At 45.9% G+C, this 19,733-nt stretch overlaps 1 protein-coding gene across 1 annotated transcript in view; it reads right to left on the bottom strand.

The window, feature by feature from the left end:
- Window positions 1–2,466: 2,466 nt before the first annotated feature.
- The window catches only part of THO2, a 189,945-nt gene continuing 172,678 nt past the window's right edge, over window positions 2,467–19,733 (bottom strand). Inside the window, exons 25-31 of the mRNA XM_087377253.1 lie at window positions 18,958–19,564; window positions 18,681–18,785; window positions 6,350–6,505; window positions 6,173–6,253; window positions 3,701–5,164; window positions 3,255–3,571; window positions 2,467–2,925 (exon numbers count right to left, since the gene is read on the bottom strand). Coding sequence (XP_087233379.1) covers window positions 2,853–2,925; window positions 3,255–3,571; window positions 3,701–5,164; window positions 6,173–6,253; window positions 6,350–6,505; window positions 18,681–18,785; window positions 18,958–19,564 — 2,803 coding nt within the window. The 3' untranslated portion in view covers window positions 2,467–2,852. The remainder of the gene's footprint in view (window positions 2,926–3,254; window positions 3,572–3,700; window positions 5,165–6,172; window positions 6,254–6,349; window positions 6,506–18,680; window positions 18,786–18,957; window positions 19,565–19,733) is intronic.

The following is a 19,733-nucleotide window of genomic DNA, read 5'->3' on the forward strand; positions in this document are numbered from 1 at the left end:
TAAAGAACTGTACAAAAAAGAATAGAGAATAAACCCAAATTTAAGAAGAAAGGACTTCAAACAAAAGCAATGAGACAATATCAAAACCATATCTGACTCACATAATGTGGTTTGGTGTTATGGAAGATGAATATGTTTCGTAGTTCCTCATAATTGTAGTTGGTATGTGATCCATATTAATTGTTTTGTGGATTAATGAGAAAAGAAATTTTTGTGATGTATGTCATGATAGTATTATTCGTAAATCACGTAGTAAGCATAAAAGTTCACTGAACTTTGCATACATTCATAGGGTGGAGTCTGATCAATCACACCCCCTAATATACACTCGATTGTGGTGTTTTGTAGTCTCCACTTTCTTTAGCATACCATTTTAAAGTTAGTTATACCTTGGTATATTTTTTCTATTTTGATCTTGGCTTGTGTGTGTGTGTGTGTGCACGTGCGTTGCATATATATATATATATATATATATATATATATATTGATATGAGAGAGAGAGAGAGAGAGAGAGAGAGAGAGATGCATTCTTAATTAATGGCAGTGAAGGGCATTTTTTATTAATGGTAGTAGACGGAACATCAATATTTAAACTTCTTTGACGAATAATCTATTGCTTGCTTGGAAGGTAGCCTTAGTGAATGGTTTGGTCTTTTAAAATGAAAATTCTATCTTGGAATTTTCTAGAAGGCTTTCCTATTTTTCTTTTTTTTGATTGGCTAATACTAATTGTAGTTTCCTTCCGCTTAATGTTGTTTAAGTTTGGTGGAGAACTAGGGGGGTGGAGCCTTCACTGAATTATGATGCGCATGTTAATCCTTTAATAGGCGAGGGTGAAGCTTGAATGAATGGGTTACTGATTGCATGCTTGTTAGTTGTACTACAACTATGAAGTCAATGAATTGTGGATTTGATGTTTTGACTTGTGTGCACAACAACTCTATAAAGGCAGTTGCAACCTGCTGGAGCTTAATCTGTTGGGCCTGGAAAATGGATGAGCTTCATCTCCAACCAGTTTGTAGGGCAACTTGCATGTGTACAATGAATAAACGTTTGGATTGGTGCTTGATTGTCGTGGAGATCCAGCAACTTCTCTTGCATGCTTTGTCTTTTCATGACACTAGTATGGTCATATCTAGGAAGATTAAAAAGCTTGCTAGAGGGTGGAAAACTATATTGAGGGATGAGAGAACACCAAACAATTCAAAGACACGATAACCACGCTTGCCCACAACGAACAAAGATGTGCATAATGGATTCATCGAAGGGTATAGCTAGAACAATGATTGATTAGAGAAGGAAGGAGACATACATTTAGTGAAAAGCTTGTTATTGCGTACTTCACTTTGTAAACACTGAATCCAATGACATTTGGGAGCCATTTACTGGTCCTCGAGAGCCAAAAAATCCACTTCGCATGGGGTTTCTCCTTGAAATTAGATGACCTTTAAGATTGAGGTGCGAAACTCCACAAATATGAGACGTTAGTGAATAGATGAGGCACCAACTAGAGAAGAGGTCGGCAAAAACCACCACCGCCTTTCCTTGATGCAAATGGTGCTTAACAACTTGGGGTGGTTAGAACCATCTTGTACATCCTACACATCTAGGAGCAACTATCCACAATTTTTGTTTGCATGGAAAGCCACAGGAATCAAGTAGTGGTGGCTAGCAGTTCTTTCGGACGAGCCACTTATCTTTGCCAGTCCCTAAACCACACAATTTGAACATAGTTGGGCTGGCCAGCTCAAAGATGTATCCCAAGGCGAATATGACACTCACAAACATAAGCTATGAGGGAATTCTCTCACAAACTTATTACTGTCTACATGAGAAGCACCAAATTGGAAGCAGAATGTAACAACTAGAGACTCCAAAATATTGGGAAGCAAGAAGCACCAATGGTCCAAGGAATCATATGGAGAAGGGCAGTCTACTACTGCGTACTTAATTCTTCAAGAAGTGATACTAATTAGAATTATTAATAGAATGGATAGTTTGGCCATGACAACAGCTGTACATGAAGATCTAGCATAAACATGATGCTTATTGGCTTGACGAAGGCAAGAAAAACAAGCCAGCACAAACAAGCAAACTGAAACATAGAGTAGCCTATGCAATGTATATTTACGTCACCCAATACAATGAAATACCCTTATGAACTAAGGATAATGCCAGAAATTGTTGTAAACTAGAACACTAAAAATGCACTGACCTGGCATTGGTTGAATAAGCTCATAAATTACATTTTGTTGATTGAGAAACCACACATCACTATCTTCTATAGGCTTGCTAATGTTAAATGAAGGGCAATGTGTTCAAGCATTGATCTCTCTTGATTTGTGTTGCTGTACGTTTCCTTGTAAACAGCAATTCAACATGGAGAAGACGTTTTAAGAAGAATTATTACTTTTCCACCAAACTCATTGTACAGCAGCAGGAACTGGAGAACACGACCATTGTGAGAACAACTAAGATAAAGTGAGCACGAAAGGACTCTTTGAATGACAAAAGAATGAAGTGTCCTTTGCGTTTCTCATGGAAAGTATCATATGCCATGCACGAATATGAGAGAGAGAGAGAGAGAGAGAGAGAGAGAGAGGCTTTGTTTCGAGCACAAACAATATTACCTCTTTAAGGACAATTGATTGAAAATGGTCCCGACAGAGAGGACAAACAATGTAAGTTACATTGAGCAAAATCTTGATACCATAATTGAGCCTTATTTGGACCAAGGATGCCCAGGCTCCCCATCTTGAAATTACTGGGATGTGAAACATCTATCGAATAGCCATACTTGAAACTTGAAGGCCATATTGGATTGCAGTACTTCAAGCAGCCCTTTAAGACTTCTATTTTCGATGATGCCGACGCTTCATATCACCTCTGGGACGCTTATCATCATCCCAATCACGTTCATATGTCCTGTTAAAGTGTTAAGGGAAGGGGCTGTGACAGCATATGGTCACAATTTTGAAAACCTTCATACTTAGAACGCTGAAACAACAAATACTGATGACGCTTAGCTTTAACCAATCATATATTATTGAAATGCTTAAACAAATGGAAAAGCTCCATCGGGCAAACCTACCAACAGAAACTGTGACACTAGCTTGCATTGATTTCACATGCAACGATTTTTCACAATTGGCTGAACTCAAAGACATATGTCATGCTTAAACAACAATATGAATGAACCCACATCTGAAATGACTGTGAACATGGATTATTAGTAACCACATCTAAGAGGATACTGTTCATGATCTCTCCGAGCTATTTTATTAGCATCCTTTCCATGCACCCTGCCACTTGATCCTTTATCATAGCCAGGTTCCTCATAAACGCTTCTTAGCGTGACAGAGCCTTTTCTGTCACGATCTCTATCATACTGCTGAGCCACCACTGCTGGTGGTGGTGGGGGCGGGGGTGGTGGTGAAGGCCCAAAATTTGATGGCATCTCTGATGAAATATGATCACGTTTAAGCCGACGCCTCTTTGAATTGGCAGCAGAAGCATCCTCTTCCTTCAATAATCCCGGTTTCTCTTTGTCTCGGTCTCTTTCCTTCTCAGCCTAAAGAAATAAAAACTTAAAAAGCGATCACAAAATAATCACAAAACGAACAAGCCCCACGCTTGTTTATAACCTTTTTTTTTCTTTTGGAGAGAGAAAGGGGGGGAGGGACGTGGAAGGAGAGAGTACCTTCACAGGCATCACCTCCCTGTCGTCCCGCTTTCGATCCCTGACATCTTCTTCCCTCCTTTTGGACTCCTCGATGGAAGCCATTGATCCCTCTTCAGACCGTCTCTTCTCAACCTTCTCTTCTTTGCGGGGAGAAGTTCTTGCTGCAGGTCTGACAGTTCTGCGAGCATCTTCATCGTCTCTCCTATTCGCAGAAAGTGACTGAGGAACAACATTAGGTGGCAGGGGAGGTGGAGGGGGCAAGTTTTGCATTGGAAAGCGATCATCAGGATGAGGCTGCTCAACAGTCTGGTCACCATACCTAGCTCTGCTCCGATCATCCTTTAGCCTTTCATCCCTGCTCCTCTCAGCAGGCCTATCGAAGCCAGAAGTTCTCTCAGAGATCCTTTCCACAGACCTTTCCCTGGGAAATCTTTCCGTAGATCTATCCCGGAAACGATCATTCGTGTATTCATCGCGTGACCTGTCTGGTCTGTCAACAGCCCTTTCCCCTCTGTGCTCTCGGTCAGATCTCTCACTAATCCTTTCTCGGGGTCTTTCACCTGTACGCTCTGCAGGCTTCTCAAAGGTTGTCTTTTCCTCATACGAGGGTTTTTCATGCGCGATTGACCTCGGTCTCTCAGCTGGGCGCTGGTCTTGCTGCAGTCTTTCTCTATCAGTTGCGCGAAACTCACCGGCTTCTCCATTTCTTTCTGTGCCATCACCTTTTCTCCGTTTTGTTGACCTTTCAGCCTCATCTACTAAGCTAGACCTCTTTTGGGGCTTATCTTTGCAACCATCATCTGCTGATTTTCCAGCTGCTGCCTGTGCTAATGAAAGGTGCACCACCTGGCCAGATGTCTCTGTTCCCATCCCATGACCCACGGCTGCAGTTTCAGGCTGAGTACCTGCAGAACTAAGGGGAGCTGAGGGTGCACTGCCTGAGACTTTAGCGGGAGAAGCACTTGAAGGTGCACTGCCTGAGAGTTTTGCAGGAGCTGAAGGTGCACTACCTGCTAGTTTTCCAGCTGCTGCCTGTGATAATGAGGCATGCACAACTTGGTCAGATGCTTCAGTTCCCTTTCCGTGAACAACAGATGAAGTTTCAGGCTGATGAGCACCTATAGAGCTAGGGGGAGCTGAAGATGCACTGCCTGAGACTTTTACAGGAGATGCACCTGAAGGTGCACCGCCTGCGAGTTTTGCAGGTGATGCTGCTGAAGGTGCACTGCCTGAGAGTTTTGCAGGAGCTGAAGGTGCAATGCCTGCTAATTTGCCAGCTGCTGCCTGTGCTAATGATATGTGTACCACTTGGTCAGATGCTTCAGTTCCCATCCCATGAGCTGCAGCTGTAGTTTCAGTTTGAAGAGTAGCTGTGGAACTAGGAGGGGCTGAAGGTGCACTGCCAGAGAGTTTTGCAGGAGATGCAGCTGGTTTGAAGTCTATTAGCCCCATCCCGAATTCCTCATCTGTAACCCAAGCACTCTGCCAAAAGAAAAGAAACCTATCAACAATAAGTGCACCCATTCAGGTGATAGTTGTGTTTATGGCATTAGTCCTGTACTAAGGTCGTCCTCAAAATTAGGCTTCAACAACAGACCAACTTGGATGACTTCCTTATTTTCAAAGATTACATGCATGCATATGCACCCTGGATGAGCCCCCTGCCCCACCCCCCAAACAAAGGTCCCATGCATGCACAAGCACCATCCCCTCCCCTCCCCTCCCCCTGACACATACAACACACAACACACATGCACATATGCAGCATACCCCTCCTGCACATGCAACCCCCCCCCCCCGCCCCCCCCCCGCCACACACACACACATTTTTTGTGTGAAGATTTTGTTGCTTATATTACAAAGTAGTCGCGCGCGCACACTTTTTTTTCAAGTGAAATCCAGGTAACTTTATATTACAAAAAGACACACATGCATATGTACATGGACACACGGATACAGTCTTGTTAATTCAGGAAGGTGTTATGTCAAGATAAGTTTCCCCTTGCCATAGAAGTTGCATCCAGCTCACAGTAATTCAACCCTCCCAATTTATTCTTGCTTCAGCCTTCAAGACATGCATAGTGACCTTAGATACCACAAAACAAGAATTTCATACACGATTGATTACCTGACCCTCTCATTCAAGGACAGACAGACTTTAATGCCTATGGGCTATAAATGAAATTAAGGTTAGAACAAATTCCTTAAGCATTCCAATAGACTAATCACACATGACAAGTAAAAGTCCTAGACATAAATAAGCCGACAATCTAAGGAAACACCTCCTTCTCAAATACTTAATTCTGTTTACCATGCTATTGTTGTAAAAAGTATAGGCAAACAGAGATTATTGTGGCAGGCATTGCAAGCAAAGTGAAGAAAATTAGAAGCACTGCCTAGCAAAATTTGACAAGATTGATTATATTACACGAGTAATGAGCAAAAGAGAGAGAGAGAGAGAGAGAGAGAGAGAGAGAGAGAGAGAATTACTTTCCGAGCAGCAAGGGCAGCTGCAACACCGGTTGCAAGAACCTTGAGGTCCTCCCTCTCATCTCCCTTTATTTTACTCACCTGCCAGCTCAACATCAAATGAAGAATCAACAAATTGTAATGTGAGAGCCGAAGAACAATATTTAAGAATGATACTACAGGAGTAAAAGCACTCACACGTTTTTCAAGATTCATTCCACTTTTCCTTGTCACTGGGAAAACACTCGATATCTTTGTCAATACAGTCAAAGCATTACGGATTTCAATGTACTCTGCAGACTCCAGGCATTGTATTAGCAACTTCGTGATCCGTGAACTCCATTTCCAATGCACCTACCAAGCAAGCAAGACAGTATCAGACAAGAAAAAGACTTTGAATGACTTTAGGCATACTAAATATTAACAAAAAACATGCAATACAACAGCAATGATAAAGAACAATTTGTCAATGACTACGCTGATGTTGCTCTTAGTCTCCTTGGGCTTCTAAATGCTATACTCATAGTCAGCCGCTTTCTTCTTGCACTCCTTGGCGCCGTGCCTGATCTTACTGCAATAGAGACAGTTCATAATCATCTTCTTTGTTGAATCTAAAAGCCCTTTATCTTGCCCATCCTTTATAGTCAGAGCTCCTAACTTGCCTTTGCCCTTTGCCAGGGCATTGAAAGCCTTGTCAGTAATTTCTGTGCAATCATAGATCTCTTCATCTGCAGCTCTTCTTCCAAGACCATAGCTCCAAGCTCCTCAAACTTGATTCGCCTGACTCCTTTGACCCATGTGGGAATTATATGGTAACTTGCTCAACACAAGCCGTGCTATGTGCTTGGTTTTTTGGTTCACATCCACTAGGCTAACTGGTCTCCATTCACCTTGATCTTGTTAAGAATCTTCTTGATCTCTTCAACCTCTCCCAGTTTCAATGCCTATCAATTGGTTCTGCAAGTTCCATACCCTCGTAAAATTGTTTAGTCTCACACCGATCCTTCAAAATAGTGCAGGAAGCATGTGCACTATTTGTCAAATGTGTAAAGAAATCCTAGCCAGATAACAAGAGAGGAGACGAGAGAAGAGTAGAGATAGGGAAAAGGAAGAGGAGAGGAAGAGAGAAGGAGAACGATCTGAGATTTATGTTCTTTAAAAAAAAAACAATGGCAGCATATCATTTCCAAGATGATTGTACAATTGGGCTCCTGGTCTATACAATAGTACTAGACCTAGGCGTAAAGGCATTAATGCTTATGGGATTAATCTACAAATGACAGTGGCAACCCATGGGAAAAAATACAGCTTTGTATATGGGATATTGCCATGTGGCAATGTATAATGCACTAATGCTTTTTGGGCTATAACTAGAGCTCAGAATTAGACATGTGAGCACTCTAGAGTCATCTAGAGGGAAAGATCTAGCTAACTATGTTATTAGTAGCTACTAGTGTTACAAGCCTACACTTCCTAAAAATACTTTGTCCTCAAAATAGAAACAGAATTACATCACTGAAACAGTAAAAGGAGTACGTGAACGCATCTGTTCTGGAATTTGCTTGGAATAACGACCGCTGGTATGTGCTGGAGGACAGCTCCAATATCAGCCAAAACCTTGGGCAGCAGGTATCCTCATGAAGGTAATAATGCTGGAAATTCATAGAGAATGGAGAAAGAAATAGGGAAAGGAAGAGGAGAGCGAGAGAGGGAGAAAGATCTTGGACTTGTGATCGAATAAAAATGCAATGGCAGCATAACATGATTGTAAAATGGGGCCCTTCATCTTTACATAGTACTAGACCTAGGCATAGATGCATTTATGGGATTAGTCTACAGATGACAGTATAAAAATACAGCTTGTATATGCAATATTGCCATGTGGCAATGAATAATGCACTAATCCTTTCTTGGGTTATGAATAGAGCTCCAGGAATCGGAATTAGATATGTGAGATCTAGCTGACTATGTTATCGGTTGCTACTGTGTTAAATGCCTACACTTCCTAACAATATTTTGTCTTCAAAATGGAAACAGAATACATCACTGAAATAGTAACAGCAGTCCCAAAATATCAGCAGCTACATGATTGAAAGGTGAACACATCTGTGCTGGAATTTGCTTAGAATAACAACTATGTGCTGGAGGCAGCTCCAATCTCAGCAAAAACCCTGGGCAACAGGTATTCATCCTCATGAAGGTAATAACGCTGAATATTGTTCTAGAAAGGAAAGTGGCTCCCATGTACCTTCACGGATATCTTGGATTTGTGATCTTAAAAAAATGCAATGGCAGCGTATCATTAGAACTTGAAAATTGAAACATATTACTAATTTCTAAATCAAGAGTCAATGGTAATATTTCACAATTGAAAACAATACATGAATCATGATTCATGTCAAATGACAAGAGGTTCAATTTTCACAGCTGAAATGATGCCAATAGGTGCTAGGTAAAAAATTCACACAGGTTTTTTTATCAAAATCGGATGATTTTCACGATAAGGGGTTTTTTTGGGTGCTCCGAAACGTTTCTGAAAGGTTTCGTGCGTTTCCTGGCTGCCCAAATCGCGTTTCGGGCCAACTATGAATACTAGGTGATGCGCCTGTGCATCAGCTAGCTTTCAGTTTCTTATGAATCATATTTTACAGCCTTATTTGCTCAAGGCAACCTTGGTTTTCTTTGATGATCTATTGATCTCTGGTAGGACCAAAGAGCAGAATTTGGCGCACGCTACGCAAGTATTGGAAACCCTTAGACCTCACAAGCTCTTTGCTAAAGCATCCAAGTGTACCTTCATGGCTGATAAAGTGGAGTATTTGCCGCATGTCATTAGTGTTAAGAGCACAAGTGTGGATCCGGGAGCAGCCTCAGCCTACAAACATTACTACCCACTATCATTTGGGAGGTTGTGGATGCAATATGAGAGCTTCCTACAGATAGATGTCCATGAGAGGATGGCTTGTCTCCTCTTTTCTTCAAGGTTTGAGGGATATCATTGGACCACACTTTCTGTCAGCTTTCTCATATAGTCTTCAATTTGGATCTTTAGGGAGCCCATGGGTATCAGTCCTAGTAGTCTCATCCTAAAAGGGGGAGACGAGACAGTTCTTAGAAACTAGAGACCCATTACACTTCTTGAGATGGCTTACAAGATCCTAGATAAGGCTTTTGCTTTGTGCCTTAGACCCCTTCTTCCTAACATCATTCGAGCCACTTAGATGACAGGCTTTATCCAAGTTTGTTACATCTTTGACGTTTTCACTTTTTAGGAGGCCACACACTGGGCACAGGTGAGTCACCAGGATATTGCTTCTTACTTCTCATTTTTGAGAACGCATATGATAGAGTTGTTTGGAGTTCCCTAGAGGGCACCATGAGGAGACTTGGTTTCAGTAACAAATGGATCTCATGGCTATCCTGCTTTTACCTATAGTGGTTTAGTAGAATGGTGTTATGTGAACGACGAGACCCTGCATTCCAGATATCTAGATCAGATAGATAGGGATGCCCCCTTGCCCCATATCTTGTTCATTTTGTAGATGAGGCTATGGGCTACTTCTTACACACTACCCGTCAAGGGACATTGGGGCTATCTCTTCCCATTAGGCAAGATTAGATACCGAGTTTGCAGATGACACGTCATTCACAGTCACGAAGATCAGTAAGGTTTGACTACCACTGCCGCATCCATTGATAGGTTCTTCCTAGCCTCAGTATGACACCTTGGCTTTGTAAAACACTGACACTCAGGATGTCACCTTGGCTGAAACAGCATCATGTGGTCTCTGGGCTCTTGTTGGTGTTTCCATGCAGACAACATTGGAGAGGCGAGAAGGTTGCCTAGGAATTTTCAGTGAGTGGAGGGAATGGCTAAATGAACACTAGAGTGAGAGTATACTGGGACACTCTTCCTACATCATAGGGTGGATTGGAGATTGTGTAGTCCGACACTGCATTCAGGAAGGACGAATCGCTCTCAAGAAATAAACTATTGATCCCCTACTTTGATGGGATAGTAGTGTAGGTGGCATGGCCAAAAGTGAACTGACCCAAGGACTACTACGAAATACGCCATTTGATTTCTAAGTGGCACGATCGAATTCTGAGATCTTGCCTGTTTATGCACGTCTAGCAATGAGTTTCTCTTGTATAATTCCGATCCACCTCCTGCTTCTTGACAGGAGGCAAGACGGACTATATGCTTCTCATTCAATCCATCGAGACAGGACCCCAACTATGCTCCTAATTGAGTTGACGACGAGGGAATTTCGAGATCTTCACCTTATACACCTCCTCCTGCATGATGCATGGAGAGAGACAATGTAGACAACCCATCTAGACTTGTGGTGTGGCTGGGGTATCTCGTGATCCTGGATCGCTTCTGTAATCATCTTCTTCTCCAGAGAACCCACTTGGCTTTCATACAATATAATAAATATCACCGTGCACACATGAATAAACAGCCGACAAATAATGATAAAAAAATAATCACGCGCGCGCGAGAGAGAGAGATGTATAGATGCTGCCCGAATCAGGCTAAAAATAAAAGCTTCACCACAAGTCCAAACATTAATATCAATGCTCCCCTTCTACTGGATGCCGGTAGCCTCCTTGCTCATTCTTGACATGGGGATGTCTGCTGGCAAGGACAATATGCTCCACTGGGTGGCCAGAAAACCTGCTCCTTGCTCTCTCCTCTGCTGAGTGAAAGTCGTGAGATGATGCATGCGGAAAGGAGAGTGCAGCTTTCTCCTTTTACAGGCCATGAAGTGGCCTCCACATGGCCTACCTGGGAAGGAATATATCTGAGCAGCAAGGAAGCTGGCTAACCAAGAAGCCCAGCTAGATGCCACAATATCTGCCAACTTGCATAATATGATGCTGACCTGACCACGTTATGGCTGCTCGTCAGCAGCTGTACATTGCTACATCATCATGCAGGGCACCTATGTCAGCAGCCGGCCTGTTTGTGACTCATCTGACAGCCCATGATGCTGTCCACATATCCATCTACGATTCTAGCTTATAGATGGCTGATTCATGATGCCATATACATTCTTCCACCACCTACACCATACTGCTCATGGCTTCTCATCATCTTTTGGGGGTGGGATTTGGGTGGGGGGGGGGGAGGTCATCAAATCTACCTGCCTGTCAAGAGGCTGGAGTGTTGATTTTACATTGTTGGAGGTGTTACCTCACCATCATGAAGATAGAGCAGATGAGAAATTCCCGTGCTAGTGTGTAAAAAAATGTGTCCAACCAGCAACATGCTCTATCCCATAGAGGCTAACTGAAGATTAGAAAAAGTGACAAGCCTTCATACAAGTGTGAATATATATCCTACCTCTTGCTGCTTCATTTAGGTTTTGTGCATTTTTGCTCCTTAATAATGCTGCTTGTTGAAACGTCCGAGTCCTGAGGCCTAGCTGTGCTGCACCCAAGAGTACCCCAAAATAGGAGGAGCTGATGGGCATTCTGAAGGGTGATTTTACACGTCAATTATATACCATGCCATTAGTTTACAACAAGCCTTTATGGAATCACAAGCCTTCAAAGGGCATATCACACTCTTTAATCCACTAGTTAGCACCATTATTGCACATAATTGTTGCACTGTGTCGACCTTAGTGTTCCAACATCCATGATTTAAAGAGAAGACGTCGGTACAACTTTGAATTGAAATAAAAAATCTCTTGCTAAAATTCATCAAATAACTTGCTGCTTGGTACCAAAAGCTAAACTGAATTCAATTCATCGAGATTTGAAGCTGGTTGGAGCTGGAAATTTCATTGTTTGGAGTGGAGAACAGAGTAGAATTCTCCAGGCCTAGATTCCCCAATAACAAGAGCTGCTTGTGGGTTGGAATCCGTTCGCTTTTGTAGCCGAATTCAAGAACTGAAAGGAACAGATGGGGCTGAGAAAGCTCTGCCTGGAATTGCGATCAAACAGAGAGTTCCTTGCTTGGATCTTCTGAGTTAAAATCGCGATCTTAATGGGCTAAGCAGACACGGCTGAATTTGCGATTACATTCAAAACTCTTTGTCTGAAGCCCGCTATTTCCAGTCCTCTATAGTCTCCTTGAGCTTGGGATCGTTGTCACCAAGGAAAGTGACAAAGCTGAGCTCTGATACCACTGAGACCTTTCTCGAACTAAAAAGCAGCTTCAATATTCAATTCAAAGCAAATCTTTTTTTTTAAGTAATAAAAACACCTCAGAAAAATGAGGTAGAAAGAAACCAAGGCTGAGGCTGAAAATGCCAACTCAACCCTGTAGAAGTCTCAGCAAGGAAGGGAGAGTCTCTCCAATCCCTGAGAAAAGCAACTCTCCTGGAGGAGGCTGCTCGAGAGGATCCCTGCATGGTTGCCCATATGGCCATCAGAGTGTGTACCGTATCTGTCCAAGTACTGGCCAAGATCTGAGAAGGGTGAACCTGAGAACCCTCCATAGCCTCAGTGCATCTGCTCTCCAAATGTGCCATGCTGCAATGCTAGCTAAAACCTCCCATGGAGAGTCAACCGAGGAATGAGCAGCCCTAAAGAGAGTGGCTGGAACATCCTCTAAAGAGCACGACTCCACAAGGTGTCGTCGGATGTGTAGAGCCCAAGACGACTCATGTCTCTCAAAGAAAACCTGGGGCCCTGAAAGAGTGAGCCAAGCCACTGATCCCCAGCTCATATAGAAGGGGAGGCGAACAAAAGTGCTGAAAAGTCTTGCAATCCCCTTCCATATGATTCTCGCCTGTCTGCAATCCCGAAGGCAGTGCTGTACTGTCTCCGAAGCAGAAAGGCAACGAGGGCAAGTAGGGTCAGCCCCAAAACCTGGATGTTCTGCTATCCCACCATGAATAGAAAGCCAAAAGAAGAGAGTGATTTTTCTATTCCGGTGGGATTTCCAAAGCCTCTGCCAAAAAAATTTTTGCAAGTCTGCAGAAATCTGATAATTCTCCCAATGAGGAATCCAACCTCTACAGCTGAGCTGGAATTTCCTGGCATTACTGACCGTGTAACGAAAGAAGGGGATGCCTTTCTCTCGGTGCCCTTCATCTATCCACTCCCATTCCCCAAGGTCCCACTTCAAAGCAAACCTGAGCACTTAGCACTTCAAAAATGATTTTGAGTATTGGTTGGAAACTTAGTTCAACAAGGGAGACCTAACACAAAAGCTAGAACTTGAATCGCAATAGCAAGAAAGAAAGAAAGATATAGTAACGTACACAAAAAGCCTCAAGGGCATATGGGACAAAGCGCACAAAACAAATCGTAAGCATGAAAGTTGATTGGTACACTCAAGCTGCTCCTGCTCCCTGGCTGCTCCCGCTGCCCGCCCGGCCCGTCTTCTCCCTCCGCCCTTCCGCTACTCTTCGCCTCCTCTCCGCCCTTCCGCTATCCCTCGCCTCCGCCTCCTCTTTGCCCTTCCGCCATCCTCTCCCTCGCCTCCGCTTTCCCTCCCCGACTCCACCTCCTTCTCCCTCCCCACCTCCTTCCCGCTTTCACCCCCCTCTCCGTCTCCACCTCGGTCTCAGCCCCCGCCTCCCTCTCCGCCCCTTTACGCCTCCTACCTGCCCCCCTCTGAGCTTCCACCCCGCCTCCCCCTCCGCCTCCTTCCCGCCCTCTTTGCACCCCCTTTCCCAACCACCCTGCTTTCTCTGCCTCGCCTCTTCACGCTGCCCCCCGCCTCTTCCCGCTTCCTTTTCCGCCTCTCTTCTCCACCTCCTCCCCCCCCCCCCCCTCCTACCTTTTCCATCCCCCCTCACCCCACCTCCTCCTCCTCTCCGCCAATTCTTCTCCTTCCTTCCTCTCCTTCATTCCCAGCAAGAGCATTTGTGTTTTAGGAGGAGAAAGATCTTGGTGGTGACCTTTGATCTGGCCAGAGGGGCTCTATGGCAGCACCCTCCAATACCACAGCCGTTAAGGTCCTTTCTCCAACCGACAAACAACAGGTACATCAAGCAGTACAGTCCCTCCAGGACAAGGCGATTGTGGGCAAAATTGTGGGCCTCACACCCACAAGGTGACAGGTGCAAGAGTGGATCTAGGCAAGCTTGGCACTAGAGGATGACCTTATTCGGGAGATCACAATCTATGGAAGAGGCCTCTTCCTCATCCAACTGAGCTCCCCCGATACTGCCTTGACACTTGTGGAGCAGAGCCCCATCCTCCTTGGCCCGCATTTGGTGTACCTCTTTCCTTGGTACCATGGCTTTAGAGTGGACACGACACACCATGATCCTTGTTTTCCGGTTACGCTCCGCTTCCCAGGGCTCCCGAAGGAGTATAGAGCCATCATCCCCCTCCATTAGTCGGGCATTTGGCACTGTGCTCGAGTCTCCTCCAGATTCGGCCGCATGAGTGGTAGCACATGACGGGGTCCCCAGGATCATACTAGTGGTTGAGAACCCAGAGGCCCTCCCAGAGTTGATTCTCCCAGAGATCCTTGAAGGGGCTACGTGGAGAATTCTAGGATACCAGGCCAGTGTCTTCGTTGCAGACAGATGGGTCACCTAGCCACAGATTGCCCACGTGGCCAAGGCCGAGCGCCTCCCCCCCAACCCCTGCAGTAGTACAGGAAGAGTCAGCAGGCAAGAGCCCAGCACCCCCCCAAACAAGAGCAGGTGGAGTCTCAGACCCCCCGGGTGACCCCCTCAGAAGGAGACTAGACCCAGGTTAAAACGAAAAAGAAACCAAGCAAACAAACCCACAAGCGCCGCAGGCAGAGGGCTAGATGCGCAGAGAGAGACAGGGTTTTTCGAGAAGCACCTGAGGAGGAGCAGCAGCAGGAGCCCTTACGTGGAGACCCACCGCCCCTAGCAGAAGGGCCCATTGCCCAGCCAGTTGACCCTCCCGTGTTGGAGATTCAGCGTCCGCATTCACCCTTGCATCAGCAGCGAGCCCTAGGAGCTACTGATGCTGCGATGGCGGAATCTGTGGACGTTAGCCCGCCAGCGACTGAGGAGGAGCGGTTCCAAAGCCCCAACGAGCTTGATCAGAAGGGGGGGGCCTATGGTCGCCCCTACTCCCCCCCGCCTCCTCCCTCCCCTCGCCTCTCTTGCTATGATCACCCTCACCACCCGCCCCCCTCCCTCTCCACTCCCCCCCTCCCTCCTGGATTCCTCCTGCCCCCTCCCCCCCCACGCCCCTCTTGCTATGATCACCCTCACCACCCGCCCCCTTCCCTTCGGCTCCCTCCCTCCTCCGCACCCCCTCTCCGCCTCCTTAGCAAGTTCTTCAGCCTCCCTCCCCTGCCCTGCCTCGACACCCCCGCCAGCATGCAAGGGTAAGACGACGTCCCCTTCTGCTTTCTCACCACAACATCCAGTCCATTCGGGAAGGGAGCCAAAGGGAAGGGGCTTGTCCTTCCGGTCAGCAGCTCCCAATCTCCAGCCCAGACGTCAGGACTTCTAGAGATTGGAACCCTTGAATAATCAAGAGATTCCAGACTCTTACCCTCTACCCCTGGGGGTAACGCTTAGAACGCGGGGTCTCTACAGGTCAAACGCCTCCAACGAGTGCTACTTTCCCTGCTCGTACGCTAGCCTTCTTGCCTTAAAATGATTGGGTTCTCCGATTGGTTATGATGCGAACCCGCTAGATCAGCTAAAACCATCTGCTCATCCCATTGAAAGCCACTACCGTCATCCAGCCTTTCCTAACGTAATCTGATTAAGGGAAATCTTGATTTCCCAATTTACCAGGGGGTGGTTTAAAAGGTTCCATCAGCGTAGTGGGATCCCAGACAGACCCTGTTTGGAGATTCCAGTTCGCCTGCACAGGGTTGGAGAAGTGGATTCTAGTGGTGTTTGATGCTATTATGGGAGATCAAATTTCACGCATGATGGACGAGTGGATGGGGCCACAAGGACTAGACCTTTGGCACGCCCATGGTGCAGAGGTGAATTTTGAGCTGTACTTCATGCGAGAGAAGCCGATGTATGGTTTGGCGGTAGGAGTTATTAGATTGCCGCTGGAGGCAGAGGTTGATGAGGCTTCCGGATGTAGACTCCTGGATTGTTAGAGGGGACTTCAACAACCTGGAGTTTGGGGAGGACAAGCGCAGCGGCACCTCCTTCTCTGAGATGCTAGCAGGAGAACAAAGCACTTGGGAGCAGTTCATTTTCATGATCAGTGGCAGAGACCCATGGCGAGAGCCATATTTTCGTAGCATACCTTGCAGCCTCCTCTTCTCTTTAGGACATACGAGAGATGATGGACTGCTTGAGAGGCTAGACCCCTTCTACGTTGGGGACTAGGCACTCCACAGAGGTGGCTCTATCGAGATTCTAGCAAGTACAACGATGTCAGACCACTCTCCAATAGTACTTCACTTAGAGCAGCCCCACCAAGGTCTTCCCCAAAAGGGGCTCTGCATTCCAGAGTACCTCCCACAGGACGAGGAGATTCAGCAGGCCATGGTAGGGATTTGGCAGCAGTCAGAGACAGCACTGTGCGAGGGCTGGGCTTCGTGGGTGGCCGATGCAATCCAGAGGAGCAGTGAGGAGTTGCAGGCTCATGCCCTTAGGTGGAGGAGGACCTTCCAGAAGCGCGAGTGAACATTGAGGAGAGACCTTGCCTCCATAGAGCGGCTCAAGGAGTAGGACCCAAGATCTCAGTGGCATGGTGACAGGTTTGAGAGCACTCGCCTTGAGCTTCAAGACACAGAGATTCGACGGGCTGAGTTCTCCTATCACTCTTCCCGGGCCCGGTAGGTACAGCATGGGGACAATATGACAAAGCCATTTTTTAAGACCACTCGGCCCAAATCGGTAGGCACGCAACTGCAAAGTCTCCGAGATCCACAAGGCATTATGCACACTAACCCGCATGAGATGTTAGACCTGACCACAAGTTTTTACAGCCAACTCTTTCAGACAGAGAGGATGACTCCAGGTGGTCTTGTGGCCCGGGAGGTAGTTTGGGATCACATTCCGACAGTAGTCTCGCAGGATTTGTGCAGCAGTCTGGCAGAGCTTGGGAAGCAATCAAGGCTCTCCCGACCCAAAAGTGTCTTGGCGAGGATGGCTTGACTCCAACCTTCTTCCGGAACTTTTGGGAGATTATCTATACCCCTTTCCAACTAGCTTGCCAGGAGATTTTGGACACGGGCTCCCTCCCTCAGTCCCTGAGCAGGATCCCTGAGCAGGAAGTGGATTTGTTTGATCCCGAAAGGGGGAGATAGGTCACATATCTGGCAGTGGAGATCGGTCACTTTGCTTCATACTGCATACAAGATCCTCGCCAAGGTCTTGAGTTTGCGGTTACGGCCCAATCTTACTGACATCATTCACGGCACACAGACCGAGTTCGTCTAGGAGCGTAGCATCCTGGACAACATCTTCACGATCTGGGAGGGAGTGGATTGGTCCAGGGAGGAGTCATAGCTGCTGGCCGTCCTCCTCTTGGATTTTGAGAAGACCTACGACAGGGTGGAGTGGTCCTTCCTAGAGGGTACTATGCGGAGATTGGGTTTCTCAGACAAATGGGTGAGAGGAGTTCCTGCTCTTTATGAGGGGAGCTCTAGCCAGATGCTTATCGGACACGGGCAAGGCCTTTGCTCTCTCTCGTTCTGTCTGCCAAGGTTTGGGCTATTACTTGAGATCACACGTGGCGGGCCTCATAGGGTTGAGGCTTCCAATAAGGCAGGAGGAGGAGCTGCTAGACTCTGAGTTTGCAAATGACACGGCCTTGTACGTAGAGGGCAACACAACGAGTTTGGAGAGAGTCAGGGGAGCCTTGGCTATGTACTATGAGGCCTCGGGTGCATAGTGCGCGGATCAACTGGACAAAGTCCATAGGTTTCTTCACAGGCTCTGAGGAGACACAGGAGATTAGTGAGTGGGGGAGCAACTTCGGCTTCAGATGGATACCACGGGGCCAGACAGCCAGATACCTCGGATGCCAAGTTGGTATGGGCATTACAACAGCAGCAGATCGCCCCGGTCCTTGAGAGTGTTCAGCGCAAACTTCTCTACTAGAGCTCAACCAAACTCTCCCTAGCAAGTCGTGCCTTAGTGACAAACCAGGTCCTTCTTGCCACGGCCTGGTGTATCGCTTCTTGCTAGTGTTTTCCCAGAGGGTGCATTGGGCAGCTCCGACGGTTGGTTCGGAACTTCCTTTGGGCAGGTCAGACGGCACGAGGAATACTAGAGCCCGGGTCACTTAGCAGATGGTGGGAGGCTTGGGTATCATTGATCTCGCGCATCTCAAGCAGATAAAGCCCAATGCAGACCTGGTCATGGAAGTGGATCAGTCGTAGAGAAAGTGCTCCTCTGTCTCAATCTCTCCTAGCGTGCATAGCATGCAGAGAAAAGCATGCACAACCTACTTTAGAGAAAGTGAAGGGTTTAAGCCAACATTGTGAAGGGTTTAAGCAAAGCTGAGGGCAACTTCCCTGCAACAAGCATAGCCTACAACAAACTTTCGCATGATCTACATGTAAACAGCATGAAGCAACCAATAGAATCTACAGGGCCTTGTGAAATTTAATGTATGCTTTAAACCACACTAAGCTTGGGCATTGAGAGTTTACCCTTACAAACTGAGTAAAGGTTACACGAGTGCTGTTGGGATCCCGGTACAATACTGCAAAACCAGGCATATTGCCACATTCCTTTTCATATACTGCCTCCTGACTCTGCCAAACATTTAACAATCCACATTTTAAAAAGATCCTTCTGATGCATGCATAATTTTACCAAGTAAATTGATTACGATGAATTCCAAATCAGCTTTGCTAAGACAGTTACAACCGTTGTCAATTCTAAAGGTCCATAGTAATAGCAAAAAGTAAAAGCTGGAAAGCTCACTTTCCAATAGTAAGCCATTTTCAGAGTCTCATACAGAAATCTTCCAAATCTCCCAGCTTCATACTCTGTGCAACAAGATATCATGGGCTGCAGTGTCTTGCATATAAGGACATCAATATGGTTCACCGTATTGAAGAAGGGTGTTCCCAAGGAATGCAGAATGTGAACAAACTTAGCACAGTAAATGGCATCGAGCATACTAAAAACGCAACGTGGAAATATGCAGCGCTGCAGAAACTCCATATTGATTTTTAAAGAATCTGGACAAGATGTCAGCCATGAGTCCTTCTCTCTGATAAGTCTTTGACGCACTGCATTCACATGTTGTTCCTGCTTCTGTAACTCCAATAACAAGCGATCCAGCACTTCTTGTATTTTTTCCTTGTCCTTTTTTCGTTTGGTAATAGCTGTATGTGAATTGTCTGAACTTTCTTCCAGAGATTTTAATGCGGCATGCTGTTTAACGATTTCTGTTTCGTATCGTTTTCTGGGAATATAAAGATCCTGTAGTGATAAACCCCAGAAGGTAGTATACAATTCTGGTGATAGGCTGTTCCATGCTTTGGAAGGTAGCATAGAGTGCACAGTTGCCAGAAGCTCCGACCACCTACATCTCCAAAAAAAAAAACACCTTCTGAGACTGTACACAATCCTTTGATCCAAAGGACTAAGGTGACAGAGTTAGTGTATAATGCTGCATAGTACTAAAAGAACTCCAAGTACCCAAGTAGAACACAAGTGAAAGAGCTTTCTCACAAGAAGAAGTATATACTGGC

The sequence above is a fragment of the Dipteris shenzhenensis genome, chromosome 7 (genome assembly GCF_047967505.1).
Source record: "Dipteris shenzhenensis isolate YYH24624 ecotype China chromosome 7, Dip_SZ_1.0, whole genome shotgun sequence".
Taxonomy (NCBI): domain Eukaryota; kingdom Viridiplantae; phylum Streptophyta; class Polypodiopsida; order Gleicheniales; family Dipteridaceae; genus Dipteris; species Dipteris shenzhenensis.